The 19,582-nt window shown below is 43.5% G+C and overlaps 1 protein-coding gene across 1 annotated transcript; it reads left to right on the top strand.

The window, feature by feature from the left end:
- Positions 1 to 13,583: 13,583 nt before the first annotated feature.
- On the top strand, positions 13,584 to 19,093 carry KCNJ8 (potassium inwardly rectifying channel subfamily J member 8; the record flags this gene model as incomplete). The annotated part of the gene is made up of 2 exons (XM_080359489.1): positions 13,584 to 13,948; positions 18,193 to 19,093. The coding sequence occupies 2 exons, from the start codon at positions 13,584 to 13,586 to the stop codon at positions 19,091 to 19,093; spliced, it is 1,266 nt and encodes a 421-aa protein (XP_080215615.1).
- Positions 19,094 to 19,582: the final 489 nt, after the last annotated feature.

Here is a 19,582-nt window from a genome sequence, read left to right as displayed (position 1 = left end):
ATTTACGTCCTAGAGCTTTGAAAAGTTTACCTGTGCTTGACTAATGGATATGACTAGACTCTGAACCGTGACAACTGCACAATGGGCAGTAAACCTCCAGAAAGAGTTTAATGGGCATATTTTCAAAGGCAGAGCTAGAGACATCAGATTCACTAGTAGTGTTCAATGTGATTATTATGCATTTGTTGTTCTAAGGTTTTGGAAGAACATGATGTGCACTTAAGCCTATTTCTAGTATAATGAAAAGAACATAAGTGACAGTACTTGGCAAAAAAAAAGCCATGAATCTGGGGGAAGCTGTAGGACAGTGGTTTATATTTTCTTTTTCTTTCTCTTTTTATTTTTTTTTTCCACTTCAATGATTGGAAATAAAAGCTTTGTAACACAACTAAACAAAAAACTCAGTCTTTAACATTTTATGGAGGGAAGTACTTCTGTGATTTCCCTGTCTACTGCTGTGAAAAGTTTTTGCTCTTTTCTGGATTAATTCCTTGTGTTGAACTTTGTCATACAAAGAAAATAAAAAAATAAAGCAGATGTTTACAGCGGAAGCACATGTTGTCACACAGATATCGGAGCTAAAAGGCCAACATCACTCTTGATTTAATTTCCTTGTCTTTAGTGAAACTGGATTTATTGCTTTTAGACTCAGTCAGTATGAAGTATGAATAATAACTTTCTTTATCTGCATATCTTTTATGATGATGCAATCCTGATTTATTTTAAGTGGTGCCAACTAGTTTGGCAAGATCCTTGTTCCCACTACAATAAATGGCTTCTGTAGGCCTGGGATTGTGTCAGGTATCTTGTAATACTTAAGAGAGGCCAATAATTAGGACCTCCTTTCTCTTCTATTTGTCCCTTACAGAAGTAAGAAGCACCTTCTTTGCTCCACCATCCTTCCAGAGCTGTAGAACTTAGCACTGCTGTTGAAACAAGTAGAAAAGAAAATACCTCAGGGGCTGAGAAAACAACTGAGAAAAAATGTTTCATTCATTTCTGTGTTGGTGTGCAGGAATATTTGCCTTAGTATTACGTCAAAATTGCTTGGTCAAAGTGCTTGATGATTGTTATAGCATATCCCACAGCTGTCTAGCAGGTTTAGAAGCATAATTTGAGTCCTGAAACAATCCTATTCAACATACACAAATCCCAAGAGAGACAGCATACATAAACCAACTGCTGCAGATGTACCAGATCTCCCCACATCACAGACACTCTGCATATGACGGTATGATGTACTCACCCAGGGCTTAAGCTGAGCTTTCCTTTTTTGTGTTTTCCTCTAATGGAGGAGGCTGTTCCCAACAATCACACAGCTGTTTTGTTACTAAGAAAGGTGAGAAGTCTTTGAAACAAATTTACCTTAATTTAATATAAATATGTCCCCTTTGGGAGCAGTCTCTTTAGGCTGTGGCTGAAACATGGTAAAGGAAACATCAGTCTGGAGATTTTGCTTCTTCAACTCTTGTTCCACTGCCTCTTCTGCCAGTTGGTCCATATTCTCTTGCCACAGCCTCTTTGCTTTTTTTTTTCCTTCACCACCTCCTTGTATCATTCCCTCTTTGAGTCTCCTGCTCGTATCCCTGAACACTCCTTATTCTCCCTGTGGCCTCCCACTCTTTCCTGATTTAGCTCCATACCCTCTGCTCCATTTCCTCTCTGACACAGCTCTGCACTCACTCTCCTTTGCCCCTGGCTTTCTCTATCTTTCTGTCGTAACATCCTTTCTCTTTGTGGGACACTTAGTCTAATATCATCATGTTTGGGGTTGGCTTTTTTTTTTTTTTCCCCCAAGCATTAAACTAAGCAAGCTTTCATTTTTTTTTGTGATATTATGCTCTAGAACTATTAGGTTCCTCCTTTTACAAAGGAGCTTTGAATGCTAACACTGACCTTGTGTACATTTCTTTTAACTCTGGACAGTGCAAAATAATCTGTATGAGAGATCTTAAATTATTTTTCTCATCTCATCTGCATTTCTTTTGCTGTGAATTGTTTCTGTGACAGAAGCAGCAAAATAGGAGTAATATCCCTTGTTGCCAGTCATAGAAACCTAGAATCACAGAATGGTTTGGGTTGGAAAGGACCTTAAAGATCATCCAGTTCCACCCCCCCTGCCATGGGCAGGGGCACCTTCCACTAGACCAGGTTGCTCAAAGAATTTCTTGCTATAATGATATCTAATGTAAATCTACCCCCTTTGGTCTAAAACTGTTACCCCTCGCAGTATCACTCCACTCCCTGATGAAGAGTCCCTCCCCATCTTTCCTGTAGGCCCCCTTTAAGTAACTGAAACTGCTTGTGAAGCCACAACAGTGCTTCTCAACCTTTGGCTTGCAACCAGTGGGTTATCTTTGCCACCCCTTGAGCTAGACCTAATGGCTGGTATGGATGAAACTGCTCTCTTGATGTATGTGGCCTTTCATTAAACTCCTAACAGCTAGCTGCTCATTACTGCTTCTTCTAAACTAGAAATATCCCATACAACCTTTGTGTTTATTACTAAGCTAAAACTTAATCGTGCTGGGAAACACACTGTAGGGGTTTTAAGTACATCTTGAGGCAGGTCCACAAGCCTCTGCCATAAGTGACACTGTTGACGGGTAGCAAGGGGAAGTTTTTCCTGCTCAAGATCAAGTGCTTAATGCAGATCTCTCCACCTATTCACTTTGCTAGGGACCTGCATCAGTACAGTGGATCCTGGGATTCATATAAGGTGAATTATTTTGATGATGTTTTCCACACAATCATAGATTGAAAGATGATGAGAATCTCCTCAAGAATAACTTTGCCTGAACCATTTGTGTTCTGCTTCAGGGATTTTGGGAGCATGAGAATTAATTTGGACTTGACATTTCAAACAATACAGTTAGCAAATGAGAAAGTCACCTTTTTTTTTTTTTTTTTTTAGGAAATAAATCAAGTCAGTGGCTGTGAGGCCTCCTAATTCTGAGCTGAGTTTGTTGCTGATTTTTTTAACTTCAGACTTGTTTTAGATTAATATTGCACATTATTTCAAAAATTCTCATAACTAACTCTTCACAGTCCCATTTATTTGTTAAAAAGACCTCTTAAAACCACCAGGATAAGTTTTCTATTTGATATACGGTACGTTGCCTATATGTGTTTGCTTCCACACAAAAACCTACATGTGATATTTTATTCTAAAGAAGTGTATGCTGTAAGCAACTCAAGGTTCATTTCCTTTCTATTCAGAAGAAAGCTTTCTAAGAACAAAAGTATACTTTTTTGAATACCAGGCAAAGACCCACATCGCATCACTCAATGGGATGATTTGCCTGCTGAAGGTGCCTGTTTCTCACCCATATCTGCAGGACTCCAGGCAATGAGCTTGAACTAGATGTTTGCCTTTTTGATTGCTAACTTCATAGCCTCAGGGAGCCTCGGAGAGGTAGAGATAGACAACCAGTGGGATTTTTAGTCACATATAAACCGAGGAGGGTGTACTAACCAATTGACAATTCTGGCACTCCAGGGAACTTCCCTATAGAAATTTGGGATGGCTCTGACAAGCCAGGAGCATAAGCAAGGCAAAGTCTGCAGGGAGAAACCATTGCTTTGTTAGGCAAACTGATAGGCAAAAGAAGTATCTCAAGTGTTTGCAAGCTCCAGTTTCATTGCACACCTGAAAAAGCACTTTATTTGCAAGAGCATGCCTGCTTTTCCCAACTGTATCATTCAGCTGAAAGAATATATTATCAAAAGCTTCTCATGCACTTAGATGAGCCCCTTTTAGATTAGAGTAAACTAGCAGAACACCTCTGCTCTAAATTAATGCACCTTCACTGAATTCAATTAATACCAATATGAATATGGCCCAAAGGATTTGGCATCTCATAATATGTAAAACCTCTGTCAGCAAAAAGCAGTTGTATTGAATTATGTTTCCTTAATACACATGAGATCAATTTTGTAGTGTGGTCAAGTAGGTCTCTTTAAACTGCTTATACATAAGTTGTTTGATATAATTAATTGTGTTCTTTTTGCTTCCTAAAGCAATGGGCTCTCATGCTTTGTTGTGCAAAGACACCAATACATTCACATACCATTCTGCTAACATGCCATGAGAAGCTGAAGGAAAGACCACACATACATTTTACATATTTTATCACAAATGGAGATATAATGTATTTGAGGCAAAGAGCTACCTTTATTAGAAAGATGTGGACAAGGGCCATGTTTTCATTATGTTTCCTTTATCTAGTGGCAAAAGTTGGAGTGTGTTTCCCTTGCAAGCACTATGGCCTAGCGTCCCCACTGTGATATTGCCAATAAAAATATGTTATAAAATATCTAGTGAAATCACACTGCTACTTGTTAAAATATCTCTGGAGTAATGACTCTCCCACAAAATGTATTTAAAAGCAAAAACTAATTCAGCTCATTCACTATTTTATATCCTCAAGTAGTATCTTTCGAAAGATGAATTTAGAACCAAAATATGTTATGTAAATTCTCTGATATTAATTCGATGACGGCATGTAAAGAGCCCTTTAGTTCCTTTGGAAATAAATCCTTTCAAAGGCAAAACCAAGAGAGTACTAAAAAAAGTCTGAAAACAAAACTGTAAATCAAATTCCTCACTGCCATGCAAACATCCAAATCATTTCCACATTAGTTTTTTACTGCTCTGGTTTTTCTCCACCAGAACTGACCTCTGTGTGGAATTATGGGGAAAGATTAACAGTTTTTTAATTACTAAAAAAAATGCTATAAGAAAGTAGTTCTTGGACCCTTACAAATTAGCAATGTGATGATGCTGTTTTGGCAGGACAGGTTAGAATATTGGCTTGTACAAAGCCGTGGAGTTCAGAGAAGTCTCCAAACGTAATTCTTCAAGAGAAGAGAGATTTTTAGAAAAGTCTTTATCTATTTACTACATAATTATTATTAATTATTCACTGTTGATAGCATCTGTCTGCTGCTAGACACTGCCCATGCAAACATAACAGACATTCCTGGCAGGAACTGTTTATTTCTCTAATATAATAAGCCCCATTCTGAAGATAATATAAACAAGAAGTCATTAAAAATAGAGCTATTAATAACAATTAGCTTCTGTTTGCTGTATTGACATTTATCATGTCCAAGACGCATTTTTTCATTTTCATTGAACATAGATATTTTCGTCCTATGAATTACTATATAAAAATGCAGCATTCAGCTCACATTACCATGCTGCACATTTCACTGCCCAATGCATTCATTCCCATGTATTTATATTAGTCACTTTTTTAATATAAATATATCACATGGTTATAGATCCTTTTGATGAAAAGTGTAAATAAGTCATGAACAGTGCCAGCTAGCACTGCCCATAAGAATGTCTCATTTCTTAACTGTCCCTTTAATTTACTTCAGGGTTTTCTGGCTGTACCAGCTTACATCCATAAATATCACTTAAACATCCAGTAAAATATTTAACCATGTAACTAAGGAACTAATGCAGCTTAGTGTAAATGACATGGTCCAGAACCACCACCCTTCAGTATCACAGTTACAGATGCCCCAAAGCAGCATATTCTTTGAAAAGCAGAAAGTTACAGATTCATGTTCAATGATTATATGTGTTTTTATCATACTAGCTAGATTAGGCCCTTACTCTTTCAGCAATACCAACTATGACCTTTAGAGCTCTCTATCAAAGGCAGGAACCTGAGGTTCTAAGAGGCTCTGTGTACTGCAGATTTTCGTGGCTGAATCATCTGGGTTTGGGGCCACCTACTTCTCCAGGTCCCACCACAGCATCCAAGAGCAGAGAGATTGGAGTCACCAGTTATTCTGTGATATGATCTTAAAATGAGAGATGGCATCTATCTTCCACCAATGGCATAATCTTAATTTAACCCTCACTCTGCAGCCAGTGGAGATAGCTGATATATCAGTCACTTGTAGGCAAGAGGACCCAGAAACACAAAGATGGAAATTCATAAAGATTCCATTTCACAAATCTGAAGAAAAAACTCCTTCAGCTGGTGATAACACTAAGCCAGCTCCAGGCTTCTCAGAAGAGGAGACAAAACGGTGTTATGCAACTCTGAGGCTGAAGCCATGCAGAAGCCTTCTGGCTCCTGCTACACAAGAGGAATAAGCACAGTTTGGACAAGGAGATGAAATGAAAAATCCTTGATACCTGGCTTTGTTGTTCCAGATGCCACCAGAGGAAAAGGAGGAGAGAAACAACAGCTATTGTTTGTCCCAGCAGCTGGAGTACATACCCTCTCTTAGCTTCTGGGTTTTTGCTGCCTCCAGCACTTTGACTCCTGAGGCAGCCTTACTTGTTTCTAGAGCCAACTCTTAGGCTCTACCTACATTGATAAATGAAATGGGAAAAGTGCCACAGCCCACCTGTGGGAGCATCTGTGTGTCTAAACCCACAGTTATCCCAAAACAAAGTTGTCTCATCCATCCTGTGCATTTAGAGCAGTCTCTGGATCATGCTTGGGGCACCTCACATCCAAGACGTGCCTGGATACCAGCTGGGAGGGTGCCACCTGACATGAATTGCAGAAGCAACATGGCAGTGGAAGATGTTTAAAAAAAATTCAGGTATTAGACCCTTTGAGCCATCATTTGGTGAGGAAATCCCTGTCCCATGAGACTTAAAATCCAAATGTTGTTTGTAAATCTGAGATAAGACTGAGCAGAGGGCAACGATGCCAAGGAAAGCACAGAGGTATGCCTGGCTGTTGAGGAGCAGGTTAGCAGACATTGCTCTGAGACTCTTGGCTTTGCAAACAGCTCAGCTGTTTGGAGAGCTCTGCTGTTTTCAGTGTAGTCCACTACAGGTAGACCTATGGGGAAAAAGGGAGGAGTGCAAGAGGAAGGTGCTAAGGAGGCCAAACCTTCATTTGCCCTTTGCTCAATACACTGGTGATAAGGACAGCACTGAAGCTTCCCAACAGCTGCAGGGAGCCACTTTGGCACTGGTCAGCAGGTTAGGAGCTTGTAAGAAGTCCTTCTATACTGTGGTTTGACCCGTGAATGAACTTTAGCCATTTGATTTTTCCATGCAATGACTGATTATAACAGTTTGGCAAAGAGTGGGAAGAGAAGCACCCACATCTCCACCAGCTAGAGGAGGCAAAGTGTTCACATCTCTGCTCATCCTTTTCAGGGGCTGTCCTGGCCTGTAAGCTCAGAAATGGGAATCATCACAAACAGATGGATCAGCAACCAGTTTTTCCATAGGAAAAAAGTCATCAAGCAAATAGCCAGTAAGGCAGAGGGGAGAAGCAACCAAGGGAAAGAACACTCCAGTTAATTAATTAGCAACATGGCTAGAGACTTATTCTAACCATGTTCAACCTAGCTAGAAATTGATTTACAGCCTTTCCATAAATTATATGACAGGTAGATACACACACAAAAAAATCCCAAACTGCTATCTTTTCAGAGCCGCAGAAGAAACCTTTATTCCAGAAAAGAGCATGTAGTGTGAAGAAGTCACTTCAGGGCATCAGGAATAGGAAAAAAGACTGCACCACTGTGACTATGGCCATGCCTGCCTGTACCAGAGATGGACTTGGGTAAGTCCCAGATGTGACAGTGCAGTATGTCTGTACTTTCAGCTAAAGGCTTAAACCTGAAGTATATGGGACCTAATACCTGCTGAGAACTGAAAAATGAAAGGTTTATCTAGCTTTGCTGATCAGGGATATCAAGACCTAGAAGGTGGACTGGGTAAAAGAAGTGCCCGCATTCCTGATACGGAGATGTTGTGACAGGCTGAGCTCCTGTAGCACTGAGGCTTAGCAAAGTGCAGTCTTTGGTTTTCAGCCTGCACTATAAACAAGAGATCTGTGAAGAAACAAACACACAGCTAAAATTAAAGACAAAGATATGGAGATTGATAAGTAGTGTGGGCCTGCAATAATTTTTTCCTGGGTTTTGTACAAGGATTTAATATGATGTGGTGGTCTCCAGATAGAAATGAAGCTAAGGCTTATGGCAGAGACTGAGTATAAGGTATATCCTGGAACACAAGGCATTTATTCCAACTAGCCCTTTCTTGGCTCATGCATGTCCCTGGAGCAGAGGTGGAGTTAGGGAAATAGAGGCTAAAAGATGTTGGATTTCGTAAATCAGATGACTTAAGAAATAATGTAATCAGTGTGATAATCTTTCTTCTCCTCTCCTCCCTTCTCTTCCTATACTGCTGACTGTGCAGAGGACCAGGGGCTGCAGCTGCAGCCCAAAAGAGTTCCTTGCCAGCTCTCTCATACTAGAGGATGGAATGCGTTTCTCTAAGACCATGCCCCCTCTCACCAACACATGCTGTGGCCCACACACTGACCATGTGCAGAGTCAAGTCTGCCCTCAGAAGACAACAACACTTCTTAGGAGAGGCCAAATGAGCCAGTGGAGTGTTTGCAGCTTTGCAAGCAGCATGGGAGACCCAGCTCTGGGCAAGTTTGGCTGGAGCACCACCAAGCCCATGCAGGCAAAGGTAGCCTGAAGTCAGCCTAATTCTGTTCCACCTATAGCAGGGGTGTCAAACTCATTTTTGCCAGGGGCCACACAGTACTAAAATTACATTCGGCCCTTCAAAGGCAACTGCAAGGCTGATGTGGCCCTTGGTGAATGTGAGCGTGACACCCCTGCTCTATAGCAAGCTCAGACCTGCTTGAGGAGTTAAAAGGGATACAGCTGCTTCTAGTTAAGACAGTTCATCCAAGATGGTGTGGCTCTCTGTTTTATCCCCATGCTACACAGGGAGCAGATAAAAAGGTAGGAGATACCTTTCCCATGGCCAGCAGTGCTGTGTAAGCCAAGCCAGCACATCAGCTCACTGGGCTGCAGAACCTAAACCACAACATAATACCCCATGTGCTACCTGGCGACTACATGCAGGGAGTGGGAAAATACTGAACTCCCAGTTACAAATGCACCAGACCAGTTTGTTGGCACTAGAAACAGCATAACAGAGATTTACAGTACAGCCAACTTATGGCTAGTTTGCAGGGGGTCAATAGCCTGTACCCTGTAGCCTGACACACACAGAGAAGCCAGAGTAGCAGATTTTGTCAAAAAAGGCAGATGTATCATTTCCAAACCAGATAGTTCTAATGGGAAACAACGCCTCTGTCAGCAAAACCACAGAATATCTACAAACTTCACTATGCAATTCAGTAACATATAACATAGAGGCACTAGTTACATGTATTTTGATGATAAAAACTATTTTTGTCCTGCTGCTCTTGCATGGAACAGGGCAGGGGGTGGGAAAGACGGTTCAGGGTAACAGATGCCCTTAGTTTGCAGTTTCTCCTCTTTCATGTTTGATGGATCTGCTGCCAGTTGATCTGGGGAAGAGTTCATCCATGCTATCTGAATATGTCTTATCAGCTTTGTGTCTTAGTGGAAGCCTTGTGCTGAGTGCATGACATCTCTGGACGCCTGCGAAGTCAGCCTATCTCTAAACTAAGATTAGAATTTCAAACAAAACTTATTACAAAGCAGGATTTTCTGGAATAGATGGACACAGCTATAATGTGGAAATTTCAGATTCATGGCTTAATTATTTTTTAGGTAGGCATAATTGTAAAGTGATATTTACCATAATATCAGTAAGTCTTATGGGTGAAGGGGAAATAAAACAGCAAGAAAAGAGATGCATCACAGGCCATAATAAAACTAGATCCAAATCTGCTATCTGTTCTGATCATTTTTTGCCTGAAAAGGCTGTGTTCACAGCACTCAGACACTATGTTCTTTACAAAAAGTGTTAGAAGATATTTTGGGAGATTTTCCCAGCTATTACTTAAATATCAGACTTAAATGTGTATGTGGCAATCAAGCAAGTATTTAAAAGGGCAAAGGGGAACATTTTTAGTAGCTATCACTCTCCAGAGCATGTTCATACACTGTAACTCAGGGGATTGGATGCTGTGCTTGAAATCATGTCTCAAAATGTTTAATCAGGAAGAGGAAATGGTTCTGGTGCTCCTGATCTTCACATCCCAGCGGTCATGGCCCAGCAGTCTTCCTCGAAGCTGATCTTAAGTTTAAGAGAGGAGGAAGATATTCTGCTGTGGATTTCAACAATAACTTCAGAGGAAAGTGTGCAATTGAGCATGTGACATGAGTAAATTGGTGTCATAAGCAAAATGAGATAATTCAAAGATCTTATGAAAAAGCAGGGGGAGCAGGCGGGAGGGATTCCATGCAGCTCCCAGACATTTCTTTATTTTTTTGAACTGCAGCTAGCAGACATACTGAGGAACATCAATCATGTTTCTAGCCCTAGCATGGAATAAATACTTCATAGGAGCTAAAAGAGAGAAAGGAGGAGAAAGTGAAGAAAAAGGAAAAGGATAAGAGCAAGGAGAAGGAAAAAAGAACTGGAACTTTTTTGCATGTGCATTAAATCAGTTATTGAATCAGTTCCAATAGTGGCACCCAAGCGAGATGCGCTTTTGGAGGCTACATCAAACAAGGCAGCCCTGCAAGACCAGTCTCTGCCACTCCATTTGTAGCAGGAGAACATCCTGAGTTCTCCAAGCCCAGATCATGAAGTGTCATAGTCGGCACCAACAACACTGATCCTGCAGATACCCACCCAAGTTACTTTATGTATGTTACTCAGAGTCTGGTTAGAATCTAAAGGTAATTGGTTTAGGTCTTGACTATTCAGACTGGAGTTGGTCATCTGCCTGAAGTTAATTTCATACACGAATGTTGAGCTAATTGCCTAACATGACTGGGGCTTTGAGTCTGTCTCTTTTCTGACTACTGGATATCTGTTATTAGAAAAGGATAGTGCTAGAAAAATTTCCAGGAACCACTCATCTTTTTAAAATGGAGCACATGTATATGTTCAACAGTGTGGATATCTTCAAGATGAGGGCTACACTGCCCATCAAACACACCTTCTCAATTTTTCCGAGCCTGAATACACTCAAAACCTTCCTGATCACAGTAAGCCTGTCAGGCGTTTCTTTCTTTCTCTAGTTTACAGAGAGAAAGTATTTTGTTCTCTGTAAATTTTATATCATATAGGTCGTTCGCTTGAGTGATAAACAGAAAAGTTTAGAAACCTCCTTACTGTACACACACACTTTCTTTGGTCATGTGGGAGTTAATCTGACACAAGAAGATCTCTGCGCTTTGCTTCATTAAAATCTAAATTTAGATATTTTCATGAAGCTGAGGTACTGTTTATTCTTCCAACTAAAAAACCTAAGACTTCGGAAAAAAAAGCTGCAATTTCCAAGAATGTAAGTTTCCATTAAACACAAGAGCCAAAACTGTAAACCTCGACCTGTGGGAAAAAGAACCAACTTCTGCAATTTCACTGTTTGGTTGTGGACATTGTGTGTAATTTCTCCTAGCCCCAGATCATATACAAATACCCATCTGCCAATGCCCGTTACACCAACTGAACATTGTAACAGGCCTGACTCTGTGCCCAATAAGAGCTGTGAACCATAAAAAGGAATGTCTTTTTCCTTTTCTTACTGAAACAGGTAATTAAGTTTGTCAAAAGCAGCAAAGGCCATGAGATTCTGGCTTGGGTCCTCCAAACACTTATGCACATGCTTTGCTTTCTGCCTGCAAGCTGTCTCAGCAAGACTTGAGGTAAGATAAAATTTAAAAGGCCCAACTCTGGGCTTAACAGAGGAAGCAAGTGTGCTGCTGCCTTGCTGCAGCCAGAGGGTGACTTTATGTACCCAGACAGAGCCAGCTCCCTACAGAAAAGGCACAAGCCAGTGTAAGCACCTTGCTTCTCCCTTAAATTTCACAGGATCATAGAAGAGTTTGGGTTAGAATGGACCTTCAAAAGTCATCTAGTCCAACCCCCTGCAATGAGCAGGGACATCTTCAACTAGATCAGGTTGCTCAGAGCCCCGTCCAGCCTGGCCTGGAATGTCTTCAGGGATGGGGCATCTACCACCTCTCTGGGCAACCTGGGCCAGTGTTTCACCACCCTTATTGTAAAAAATTTCTTCTGCATCTCTAGCCTGAATCTCCCATCCTTTAGTTTAAGACCATCACCCTTTGTTCTGTCGTAACAGACTCTGCTAAAAAGTCTGCCCCTATATTTCTTATAGGCCCCTTTTAAGTACTGAAAGGCCATAATAAGGTCTCCCTGGAGCCTTCTCTTCTCCAGGCTGAACAACCCCAACTCAGCCTGTGCTCACAGCAGAGCTGTTCCAGCCCTCTGATCATTCTTGTGTCCCTCCTCTGGCCCCTCTCCAACAGGTCCATGTCTTTCCTGTGCTGAGGGCTCCAGAGCTGGGTGCAGGACTCCAGGTAGGGTCTCACCAGAGCCAGGCAGAGAGGCAGAATCACCTCCCTCCACTTGCTGGCCATGCTCCTTTCGCTGCAGCCCAAGATACAACTGGCGTTCTGGGCTGCAAGTGCACATTGCCGGCTCATGTCCAGTCTCTCATCCACCAGTACGGACCCAACCTAAAACGTCCATAACCCGACCAGCCGCCGGTACCGCTCCCCGCACAGAAAGCGCCTACGAATGTATCTGCGCCCCGCACCGCAACCAGCCCCGCCGGGCTGCCCTGCCCGCCCTTCCCCTCAGCCGCCCGCCGCTCAGACCCACCGCAGCCCGGCCCGGCCCTGCTCTGCGGGGCCGAATCGGAGCCGAACCGGCTCGGCCCCCCCGGCCGCTCCGCCCGCTCCCCTTCGCCCCTCCCCGCCCGGCCGCGCACCGCCCCGCCAGGCTGTGGTAAGAGGCGGCGGGGCAGGGGGTTGAGTTCCGTGCCGGGGCGGGGGGGCGTCCCTGGGAAACGGCGGGGGGTCAGGCAGCCCCTGCCCTCCCCCGGTGGGACGGGCCAGGCGGAGGGGAGCTGCGGCGAGACAGGTTTTCCGTAGGTTTGTTCTGTCACACGTCTAGGGGACAAAGTTTGGGAATAAAGGGAGGGTTTACCCGCCTAATCCCGGGAAGGAAGGAAAGCTGCGGAGGGGAAATGCGACCGCCTGCTCCGTGGAGTCCCGTTCCCTGCCTCCCGCGCCCCCAGCTCAGCTCCTTCTTGTGATGCTTTCGGGAGACCGGACAGGGGCTCCTGGCTGCGCTGCGCGGCTGTAGCCACGAGAAATGAGTCTCCACCGTCTCTCCGCAGACTAAACTTTGTTCAAACCAGAGAAGTCCGACCCTTCAAGTCCTGCAGGATGCTCCGTGTTGTGGTACCCACCTTGGCACGGCTATCTCCTGAAGAAACAGCCTGAGCAACCAACCTGTCGTATGTCATGTTACTTTACATCAAGTTTGCAAGACTGTTCCGCAGCCTCCCTAACTGCAAGGAGTGTCAAAGTAGCATCTTCTGTTTCTGTTACAAGCTGATGCCAATTGCTCATATAAAAATGATGGTCTGATAGAGGAAGGGCGCTGTGGAATAACTAGTCACATTTAATAAGCAGTGACATTTAATGTAATGGTTGTTGGTGTGAGGGTACCTAATTGGGGCTTCTTGCTGTGGTGCATCAGTGACAGATTTGATCAGGTTCTCTCTTTTTGCAGGGTAGAGTGAGCTCTGCAAAGACGTGGTAGAGGGACCACCCCCCATTTTGCATCTTGCTGAGCGGACTATGGTGGCAGGAAGATGCTGGCTCGGAAGAGTATCATCCCTGAAGAGTATGTGTTGGCACGAATTGCTGCTGAGAACCTGCGCAAGCCGCGCATCCGAGACCGGCCACGCAAAGCCCGCTTCATCGCCAAGAATGGGGCATGCAACCTGGCACACAAGAACATCCGCGAGCAGGGGCGATTCCTGCAAGACATTTTCACCACTTTGGTGGACCTGAAGTGGCGTCACACGCTGGTCATCTTTACTATGTCCTTCCTGTGCAGCTGGCTGCTCTTCGCCATGATGTGGTGGCTGGTGGCTTTTGCCCACGGCGACATGGACCCAAGCACAGAAAGCACTACAAACAGCACCAAGTGGACACCATGCGTGACGTGTGTCAGGTAAAGTACAGGTGGTGGGATGAAGAAAGGGGAGGGACGGATCTGCCTGCTGTCCTGCCAATGCCTAAATTGCAGTTTTTGGGTTACATGAACTGTTGTATTTGGTTGAGACAGTTGAAAAGTGCAGTGTTTTCCTCTAGATTACATAAATTGAGCAAGCCTTCTAGGCTTGGAAAATACTGTACTGTAGGTTTCTTTGGTTCCTTACAGGATCTGAAAGAGAGGGAGACCTGCTGCTTTTCATGTGTCTCCACACTCTGTGGGTAACATACCTTGCCTGTCGAGATAAGAGCCTGCTACAAGAGTGGGTATGTGTTATATGTATTGTAACATTGTCCACGGCAGTGGGAGCATCCCGAGCGTGGTGTGAGCCGCTCACCACACTGGTGAAAAGTGGCCACCACAGGGGTGGTTCATGAGAGGCAGGGTACCAGACATGGGTCTCAGGTAAGGCTAGCAAGAAAAGTGCCACTTAGGGTAAAACTAGACCTTTTTCAAGATGACTCTCCTGAGACAGCTAAATATGGGGTGGTTCAAAATACCTTTGTGAAGCCATAGGCCAGCAGTTTGGCAGAGGAACAGTTACCATGGTGTGCATGCTGTGGCAGACAGTGAAAATTTAGGGGACTACTAGGTTAAATGTCACCCGTTGAAGTATTTCACTCTCCGTCCCCAAAGCCATGACAATTTTAAAGGCACTGATAAACTTACAGATACATACACAGAATAGAAGAGTGTTTGTTAAGCGGAGGTGGGAGTAAGAAATAAAATCACCTTGCCATCTCATCAGTAACATATCTTTTTATAGCACTAGGTTTTTAAAGAGAAAAATCCTGATTCAGTATGGCCATACTGCCCCAGATCAGCTGCCATTACACATTCTGGTGCTGTGAGGGACTGGGGCTGCAGGGTCTGCTGAGACATCAGAGTAGCCATTTCTCTTTTCTCCTTTCTCCTGTGCACAGGTTTGAGGCATCTCACCGAGTCTGAAGGGACGTTGTATCTGGCTCATGAAGGAGCGGAGATTTCATGCTCCCTTTCTTTTGATACTTTTTTAAATGAGGATTTTCCAAGCTAAGGGAAATGGGGATTTTTCCAAGCTGACGTTCATTAAGTTGGGGGGGTTGGGGTAGGGGATAGGGGAAGGTTGCTGTCTTATTTCTTTTCCAATAACTGGCCATAAGCAGTCACCTCTGAAAGGAGGTTGTGGCAAGGTGGGTGTCAATCTCATCTCCAAAGTAACAAGCGATAGGAGAAGAGGAAACAGCCTCAAGTTGCATCAGGGGAGGTTTAGATTGAATATTAGGAAAAACTTCTCTGAAAGGGTTGTCATGCATTGGAACTGGGGCTTTTTAGCCTGGAGGCTGAGGGGACACCTTATCTCTCTCTACACCTATCTGAAAGGAAGCTGTAGCATGGAGGGTGTTGGTCTCTTCTTCCAAGTAGCAAGTGATAGGACATGGGGAAATGGCCTCAAGTTGTGCCAGGAGATGTTTAGACTGAATATTAGGAAAAAATTATTCACAGAAAGGGTTGTCAGGGATTGGAACAGGCTGCCCAGGGAAGTGACTGAGTCACCATCGCTGGAAGAGTTTAAAAGACATGTAAATGTGGTGCTTAGGGTCATGGTTTACTGGTGGACTTGGCAGTGCTAAGTTAACGGTTGGATCTGATGACCTTAAAGCTCTTTTGGAATGTAAACAATCCTACGATTCTATGACCCAGCTTGTGCCCACTGGGGTGTCACTCCAGATGTGTCTGGGATTTGTGGGATTTGTCCAACCAAAATTAGCAAGTAGCTACACGCCACTGGCTCTTCAGGGTCAGCCGGGGGGGCATCCCTCCGCTTGATTGGTGGCACGCTTGCCTTGGCCCGTGCCATGGGGCTCCCCACAGGGCTCCTGGACCACCCTGCAGAGCCTGAGCTGGCTGTCCAGGGCCTCATGTCGCTGGGGCAAGGCGTACCTGTGGTCACAGCCCTGCCCCTCGCTCCCTCCCTGTAGGCCTGGCTGTGGCAGGCCCAGGCTGGCAGCTCTTCCAGCATGGCTGCAAACCTCTGCTGCAAGGACAGCCTGGAGGGGTGTGGAAAAGCAGAGCAAATGAACCAGCGTAACTTTATGGTTTACCCCATGATGAAGAACACGCATGGCTCCCTCGTGCAAGTACCTGGGGTGGTTCAGCCAACAGCCACTCAAAGGTCCATGTCCAAGCCATGGAAAGTTGCTTCCCTTCATAGGGAAATACTTCATCTGTTTAAATCTGGCTACTGCTTTGAACAAAGTCATGACATAGCAATGGGATTGCTGGCATTTTTAAGAATGATGAGTTGTTGCATGTTAAGTATATTCAATATTGCAATAATATATATGTCAAAATAATGGCAAGCATTTTTTAACTTACTTTCATGAGATTTAGGCCCACAGATGTTTCAGGAGAGCTTTCTTGGGTATATGCCAATACAGATTTACAACAAACCTGGTTTTGGACATTTTAGCCAGTGCTAAACTTGCACAGCACTTGAATTTTTCAAAATACTGCAGAAATTTCTAAGTCTTGCAGCTCTTTGCCACGCAAAACAAGCATTATCCGAAGAGGAAAACTGTTACACAGCTCTAAGGGAAAAGACCTGGGAATAGTATGACTTGGAGTTTTTAGCTCCCTTTACACATGGTCAAAATGCTATACAGATTCGCTGCTTCAATTACTTCTGCTGTAAAAAGGTGGATTCTCTTTTTTTTTGCTAGGAAGCAGTAATCAGAATATTTACTTCACAGAGCTTTAAGCTGAATTAAACTTAATTCAAAGTTTAAACCAGAAGCTTCAGTCTGCAGGCAAATAAATATTCATGAACATAAGAAATCATTCCATGAATTCTATTAATTAACTCCTTAGACCCTGGTTTCTTCAGAGTGAAATGCAAAAATAAACCCCTCAATACAAGGAAAACTGCCAAAGATTAAAAAAATAGAAAAGGAAAGAGAAAAAACACACAAGATGATGAAGTTATTTCAATGATATCTCTGCAGAGACTGGCAGTTTTTTAGAAACATGAACTTTCTACAGAAAATTATCCCTGATATTCCCTATGCTATTTGAATGTTTCCTCATGACTCCAGGTCATGAAAATAAAGTTAGGAAAACCAGAAAATAAACCGCTAAAAATAAAATTAGGAAAACTAGAAAATTTTATTTAGAAGCAGATTAATTGAAAAGCAAACCAAAACCAATGAATGGTATAGAACTGTCTTCATTGGCAGGACCTATTTTCCATAGGTAAAGCCATGTTGAGCATGTCAATGTTTCAAATGTTGGTGGATTAACTGATTTTAGACATAAGAGACTTTGGTGAAAGATGTATCTGGTTATAAAATGAAATTAAAGACCCTGGTATATACAGGGGATATTACATTGTGGAGTACTGTAAATACTGTATTTTGGAAAGTTTGTGGACAGCATCCTCTGATGTCCAGCTCAATAGCATATTAAGGATGTTTAACTTAACCCATACTTAACCCACTCCTGTGTTGAAATTTTCCAGCTAGTCTTACCATGGCAGTGAGCTAAACCCAGACCCTGGGTCTCAGCATTGTCCTCCTGCCAGGATGTGCAGAGGGGACTGTGGAGGCCACTGCCCTCCCTCTACAGCCCGATCCTGCGGGCTCAGTCACAAGGTGAGCAAGGGTTTGAGGAGAGTCACGAATCTGTGAATATCCCTTTTCCGTCTGGGAAATCCTCCTAAAAGTGGTCACAACCCAGAGAGCCGGGTAGTATGAGTGAAGTGCTGCAGTTTTCCCATTTCCCTTTCACTGCTTAGGCTGGTGGAAGAGTCTCAGTGTGCCAGCTGATTGCTCATCTATCATCCCCAAAACCACCACCACTGTCTGCCAAGTGATTCATGAGATGCAGATGGTGGAAAGCCCAGGTGTCAGAGCATTGTCAACTAACGCAGTGGGTGGTATGTGTTCATGAGCAGAGGATCTAGTGAGTTTCTCAGGTTCACCTAGTCTTACAGACAGTCTTTTAGGAGCTCAGGCTCCAAGGTCTTCCACCATCAGACACTGTACCCACTACATGAAAACAGGATCACTGAGCATGCAATGTTTTTGCTGGTGTAACAGAAGACTTGAGTGTACCAGAACTGTACACATAGGTCCTTAAGTTTGTTTCTTGAAACTGTTTGCTAGTAGGTTCTAACTTCGTGTTTGATGTCCTTGGACCTAACTTTGTGCAATCTTCTTTTCCAGGTCTTTCACTTCTGCTTTCCTTTTCTCCATTGAAGTTCAGGTGACCATTGGTTTTGGGGGTAGGATGATGACAGAGGAATGTCCCTTGGCCATAACGGTCTTGATCCTGCAGAACATTGTAGGTCTGATTATCAACGCTGTCATGCTGGGCTGCATATTCATGAAAACAGCGCAAGCTCACAGGCGGGCTGAGACCTTGATTTTCAGCCGGCAGGCAGTCATTGCAGTTCGAAATGGTAAACTTTGCTTCATGTTTCGAGTGGGAGACCTGAGAAAGAGCATGATCATTAGTGCCTCAGTGAGAATCCAGGTTGTGAGGAAGACTACAACCCCTGAAGGAGAAGTCATACCCATTCACCAGGTAGACATTCCTGTGGATAACCCCATTGAAAGCAACAATATTTTCCTTGTGGCTCCCTTAATCATTTGTCACATCATAGACAAGCGGAGTCCTCTTTATGATATCTCTGCTGCTGACCTGGCACTCCAGGACCTGGAGCTCATCGTGATACTTGAAGGAGTCGTAGAAACGACTGGCATCACAACGCAAGCGAGAACCTCCTACATAGCAGAGGAGATCCTGTGGGGTCACCGCTTTGTGCCCATCGTCACCGAAGAGGAAGGCGTGTACTCAGTTGACTACTCAAAGTTTGGCAACACTGTCAAAGTGGCAGCGCCGCGTTGCAGCGCTCGAGAGCTTGATGAGAAGCCATCTATTCTCATCCAGACCCTGCAGAAAAGCGAGCTGTCCCACCAAAACTCCCTGCGGAAGCGCAACTCCATGAGGAGAAACAACTCAATTAGGAGGAGCAACTCCATGCGGAGAACGAATTCATCCCTCATTGTGCCCAAAGTGCAGTTTATCACACCCGAAGGGAGCCAGAGTGCCTCAGAAACGTGATACAAAGCCCTTTGCAAGGTTGGTGGGCTTCAAAAGGAGGAGGCACTCATGGTGTTTTGTTTAAATTTTCTTTCACTTAAGAAAATAAGAACATGATGCAGAAAAGAACTGTACAATAGCTATTTATTCTATTACTTACTGAAAGCACCACCTAATGGCATTAGGAAACACTTTAGCACTTAGTGTATGGATTAATTAAAAATGGCACATACACTAAAGAAAACACAGTACGCTAATGTAATATAATATGTATTTATACTTGTCTTAATGGCATGCTAATTTTTAAATCTTATTTTTCCTATTCAGGATCTCTTTCTTACCTTTTTCATCTGACTGTCACAAAATGTGGAGGGTTTCTTTGTAAGTGGGTTACGCACCTACAGGCAGAAGTGAGTGCTTTTCAAAACGGCTGCATACAATAGCTTGCATAGATTTTTTTGCAAGATATTTGGATATTGATCTTTTGGGGGGTGAATTCCTTGTTCTCTT

Source organism: Nesoenas mayeri (assembly GCF_963082525.1).
Source record: "Nesoenas mayeri genome assembly, chromosome: 1".
Taxonomy (NCBI): Eukaryota; Metazoa; Chordata; class Aves; order Columbiformes; family Columbidae; genus Nesoenas; species Nesoenas mayeri.
The sequence above is the reverse complement of the archived record's forward strand: the minus strand, read 5'-3'. Positions and strand labels throughout refer to the sequence as shown.